The sequence below is a fragment of the Lutjanus erythropterus genome, chromosome 7 (assembly GCF_056507025.1).
Source record: "Lutjanus erythropterus isolate fLutEry1 chromosome 7, fLutEry1.hap2, whole genome shotgun sequence".
Lineage (NCBI taxonomy): Eukaryota > Metazoa > Chordata > Actinopteri > Lutjaniformes > Lutjanidae > Lutjanus > Lutjanus erythropterus.
The window spans coordinates 9,862,699-9,868,091 of record NC_139323.1 but is presented as its reverse complement, the minus strand read 5'-3'; the positions used below and the strand labels follow the sequence as shown (position 1 = coordinate 9,868,091).

The 5,393-nt window shown below is 42.4% G+C and overlaps 1 protein-coding gene across 1 annotated transcript; it reads right to left on the bottom strand.

Annotated features, from left to right (window-relative positions):
* Window positions 1-1,386: 1,386 nt before the first annotated feature.
* Window positions 1,387-3,379, bottom strand: rai2 (retinoic acid induced 2). The gene has a single exon (XM_084722579.1). The coding sequence runs from the start codon at window positions 3,199-3,201 to the stop codon at window positions 1,561-1,563; it is 1,641 nt and encodes a 546-aa protein (XP_084578705.1). The 5' UTR covers window positions 3,202-3,379; the 3' UTR covers window positions 1,387-1,560.
* Window positions 3,380-5,393: the final 2,014 nt, after the last annotated feature.

Sequence of the window (5,393 nt, the reverse complement as noted above, 5' to 3'; positions counted from 1 at the left end):
GCTCTGCTGAGCTACTGATGACTATGGGAATTTCCGACGATGGGACATGTTTTAACAGTCTCGGTCACGTCCTGCCAGTACACACTGCTCTGATCTGAACAGCTACAACCTCAACTATCTTTTTTTTTTTTTAGGTCTTACAGTGCACTTAAATAAAAAATTACATGTGGAAACAAACCATGATCCAGAATGGAAAAATGGAACCCATGTGTCTTTGCTGTAATTATGAAGTCAAGAAATGTTCTTTGACATCTCCGATTCATAAAGACGGTCTCCAAAGCCACATGGAGAGCCCATTAAGCTGCCATACACACAAACATTTCTGGTTTAGCATAACACTGTGGAGTAGTGCATTACAAAAACACCCAGCGATTCAGAAAAGTCCAATGGAAACCAGTTCAGTAACTACTGTCACACTGTCAGACATTCATGAGCCTCAGTTTCTGCAACATTTGGAGCCAGACTTTGAGCTTTGATTGGACATTTAAGTGTATGAGTTTGATTACAGAATGTCCCCACATGTGTTTTATGTTACACGCTCTGGAGGGATTACCAGAGAGCGGCCCAGCTATTAAAGGGATATTTTGGATTATTTCCTGTGGGGTTGTATGAGGTACTTGTTGATAGTCAGTGTATTACTGAGAGTATATACCCGTCGACACATCCTCAATTAGGGGAAGCAGAGAAGTGTACCAGCATGGAGGCTTAGCAATGTACTACCATGGACAGGGTCAACGACAAAAAGTATGTAAGCCATTTAAAAAACCACCTTAAAAAAATCGATATCTGTTTAAGTGTATGCTATATTTAGAATATTTTCACTGCTTTACTTTGCTGTCAGAAATAGCTGTTATAGGAACCAAACCAAACAAACTCATAGGTGAAATCTGTAATCGCAGAACATAGAAGTTGCTGGTCTACTGCTGCCTAAATGTGTTTATGTTATTGTGTGATTTCAGTGAAACCCAAGTATCCTTCCACCTTTCAATAGAAAAGCAACTCCCATGTTCTGCGAGGTAAAATGACTGTTTTTGCCTTTTGATTTTGGTTGGTTTGGAGAGAGCAATATCTGGCTTTATAAAATGGCAGTTTCCCATCAGAAAAGGCTGTCTGATGGCAAAGTAAGGAAGTGAAAATATTCTGAATAAAGCTACTACAAGGAGTTTTTAACTGGTTACTAAACTATCTTAATTTATTACTGATCCCTCTACATGACCTACCGTACATAGGCTAAACAGATCATCAGTGAGAAGATCAGCTGTTTCTAAATAGTTCAAAATCAACAAAATATTAAAGTTTCTTGTAATAGTTTTAAGCTGATAAGGATATTTTTTTTTAGGTGGCCCTTTTGTTAAGTGGCTAAAATTCATTTGTTGCTGACCCTGTCCACAACAGTACATTGCTTAACTTCCGTGCTTGTACTACTCTCCGCTTCTCCAAACTGTGACGTTACTGACCAGCATCTACTGTAGCTAACACAGTAACTATTGATGAGTACCTCATGTAACTCCACTTTAAATAATCTTAACTATCCCTTTAATCTGCCTCTGCTGAGCACTTTCACTTCCTGGGTAGCAGCGCTGCAAGTCTCTGCTTCTTCATGGGAAGGAAGTGGATCTCCTGTGAGCTGACCTTCTTCAGTTTGATAGCTCTGTTCTTGGGGACCTTTTTGAGCGAGTTGTTGGGGTCATGCTGCTCCCCCTGGGACGCCGACGGCACCGCGTAGAGCTGCTGCAGAGACGCCCCCTGGCTGCCGTCCCGTTTGATGGAAAAGTTCTTGGTGGAGACCCCTGATAGGCCTTTTATCTTTCCGCAGAGGATGGCAGGGATGGCGTCCTTCACTGAGACGATGACCTTGGCCGTCTGCGAGGTGCTGACTATCTCGAGGTTTCCAGCTCCGCTAAGAGATGCCTCCTGATTCCGGGAACTAGACCCACCAGCGCTGCTGTCAACCACCCACTTGTGCTGCCGGCTGAACTCAAGTGAAGCCAGACTGCCCAGGAGTTTGGAATCTAAACTCTGAGTGCATTCAACCCCCAGCGACAAAGAAGTACCGCTAGTATCTTGACCAGAAAGGAACGCTACTTCTCTGTCTGACTGAACACATTTTTTCCTCACACCAGGCACTGACAGGTCGAGCACACTGTCTTGCTGTGGACTCGGGTATTCCTGTTTTAGTTCGACTGGACATGCTCTAACAGAAAGGTCCAGAGCCTGTCCTTCATCTAGAGGAAGCGAGGTTGGAGACGCGTTTTGAGGCTGGAACGATGGTACGCATCTGTTTGAAGACAACGAAGGAGAGGTAGTATCTTTTGGAGAAGTCTGAGTGCTTTTGCTCACAGTGCAAACTGGTTTTGGCATGTTCCCCTTGGAGTCCTCGGTCTGAGGGACAGGAATGGGGATGGGAAGAGGGACAGGCAGAGGCACTGGCAGGGGGATGATGACAGGGTAAGGAACTAGAAGGGTAGCAGGAGGGACTAATGGGGCCAGAGGGGAGGAGTATGGAGGCGTGAGTGGAGGAAGTGGGAAGAAGGTAGAGCCTGGTGACTGACAGGTTGATGAACCTGCCTGTGAAGGGAAGAGATCCTGCAGGATGGCTGCAAATGCTGGATTCTGCAGGAGAGAAAGCAGGTTAGTGTCCGGCATTGGTCCCGCTGATTTCTGGTCAACAGCTGGAGGTAAACCAAATGTCAGTGGGTTCTGACACAGGACGTTGTTCTGGAGCGGTAGCTGAGGGCAGTTCGTGTTCTGAGGAATCACAGAGGGATTCATGTGCTGGATGACCTGCTGATCCAAGACCAGTGGAAGTGAAACTGGGCTTTGGCTTGTTATCAAATACGGTGCTGCCCCCATCTGGCCGAGCTGAGGCCCGGCTGCTCCGGCCATCTGGAGGTGAATGGGCAACATCAGTGGGCTCTCTCCAAGACACACTGGATGTAGGACAGTTGTGGCGACTTTGAGCGACACGCCTCCTGGAGATTCGGCGGTGGGACTCACCCCTGATGGAGCAGGAGGCTCTACCAGGTTGGACAGCCCTCCTTTGCTCAGTCCTGTTGCACTACTGCCACAGGAATCAGCAGGAAGTGTTGGGTTTACTCCATCCTCCACTTTACTGGGGATTTCTCCTCCTCCCGCCTCAGCGCTGCACACATCAGTCTGGGACTGTGCCACAGTGACGGACACATCATCGCTACCCTCCATAGTTCAGTTTGAAGAGTCAATCCAAATCTTCATCAAGTGCTAGTGGCGGGTCTCATCCATTATTCTTATAAGCAGCCCTGAAACACAGGAAACAATGATGAGCAGTAGGCTCAAAAATGTGTTATAATGTGTAAAAACTTCATATGTACCCGAGACTGTGGACAGTTGTTGAATTCACTGGAATTTGTCCTCTGAGCCGTTTGAAGGACATGTTGTGTCTAATACAGCTCAGTTATTTATATAACACAGGCTTCAACTATTACAGCAAAGGATTCCATAAAATTCAGATTCAGATTAATTAGGAAAAGGATGCTACTATTCAGCAAAAAAAAAAATCTAAGTTGTTACATAAATGTCTTTTCCAAGCTAGAAAATAAATACTGTTCAACTGGATTCCAGGAAAAAACCCATCTGTAACACAGCAGTATAGAGAAATCCTCAGAGTACTTCCCATGGAAAGATTCAGTGCCAGAATAAAATGAAATGAGAGGAGCTTCATAAGTGTATGACAGCCACTGATAACTCACCCGTCCAATCATCTTTAATATAAAGTGGAAGTGACATAATGAACTGAAGAGCTCCACAAGTGCTTCTACAGTCACTTTGTGAAAGATTTGTATATAAGCAGTGGTGTGTAAGGTGCATAAAATCCTCTATGGCTAATGTGTGTTTGTGATTCACATATTTTTCTCATATGTTTTTCTTCTTTTTTCTAATAATTTACTTAATATGAATCTGTTTATCATTTTCATGCTCGGCCTGGGAAAATTATATAATAATAATTTCATAATTAAAAAGTAATAAAAGTGCACTCCAGTGATCTTGTATTGCACCTCCACCAACTTGGGGACTTGTGAGAAGCAGATGAGAGAAAAATCCTTCCTTCATTTCCCATAATGCAACTCCCACCCACATCTTTGAAACTCCACACCTCCAGTCTGTAACACAGGCTTTCTGTTATGAAATGTGTCATCTCTGAGCCCAGTTCCCGACAACCCTGATGACACCACGGTGACATCATTGAGCTCATCCTGTCTCGGTAAAGCTCCTCCAGAGGAGACATTCAGGGTGCTTCTGTTGTGAATCCTGACTCACTGGAAAGGCTCTGCTACACTAAATGGAACGGGATCTTAATTAGTATCATTGGTGACACCTGTCTGCCTTGGAAAACATGAACTCTGTAGCTTGTCTCCCACTGTGGGAAAAATAAAATATATAATTAAGAAGCATTATAGAGCACATCCCAACTCATCCCAAACAAATGATTACAGTTTACAGTTCATTATATTTCATCACAAGTAACCATGTTTGAGCAGAGCCACTATTATGTAACACAGGAAATTGAGATTGGGACTGTCTGTTGAATATCCCGGAGCCTAATTTCCCCAGCTGTTACTGTAATAGAAAATGAAAAAGTAAACAAAGATGGGTCCAACATGGACGTCATGACAGTGTGGTTGTTGTCTCATGTAAGGCACTTTTAATTGCCTAGTTTAGGTGTTACACAAATATACCTGACTTGCCCGAAACAGATATTAGGAATATTTGTAAACCTAATATTTCTTTCTGAGATAATGTCAGTAGAAAAACACTGTCTTCATCAAGCACTGCTTCATGCAAGTTTTCGTCTTGTTACATCTTTTATGTTGTTTTTGTTGTTACGTCTTTTTTAATGTCTTTTTTTTGTTATGTCTTGCTACGTCTTTTGTGTAGTTTTTGTCTTGACGCATCATATTTGTCTTGTTATGTCTTTTACATAATTTTAGTCTTGTTATGTATTGTTACATTATGTATTGTCAAGTCTTTTAGTTGTTTTCATTGTGTTATGTTGTTTTTCATCTTGTTACGTGATTTTGTTATATCTTTTTATGTTGTTTTTGTCTTGCATTAAAACTAAAGTAACAAGCCTGTTTTGAAAATGTAAGTAGAAAATACAGATGTTTGTGTTAAAATGTTAGGGAATAAATAAGAAGAATAAAATAAGAAGATGTCAAAAAATGTACAGAAAAAAGTACAGATACCTAATAAATCTACTTTTAGTAACAGAGTATTTGTACTTAGTTACTTCCCATCTCTGCAGAAGTATAAGCACTTCCTTGTAGCACTTGAACGCTACCCCTATGAGATGACAATATCAGCAGTGGCCACAAGCCAATTTGAATTTCAGACCCCTGAGATAGAGGCAGTGAAGA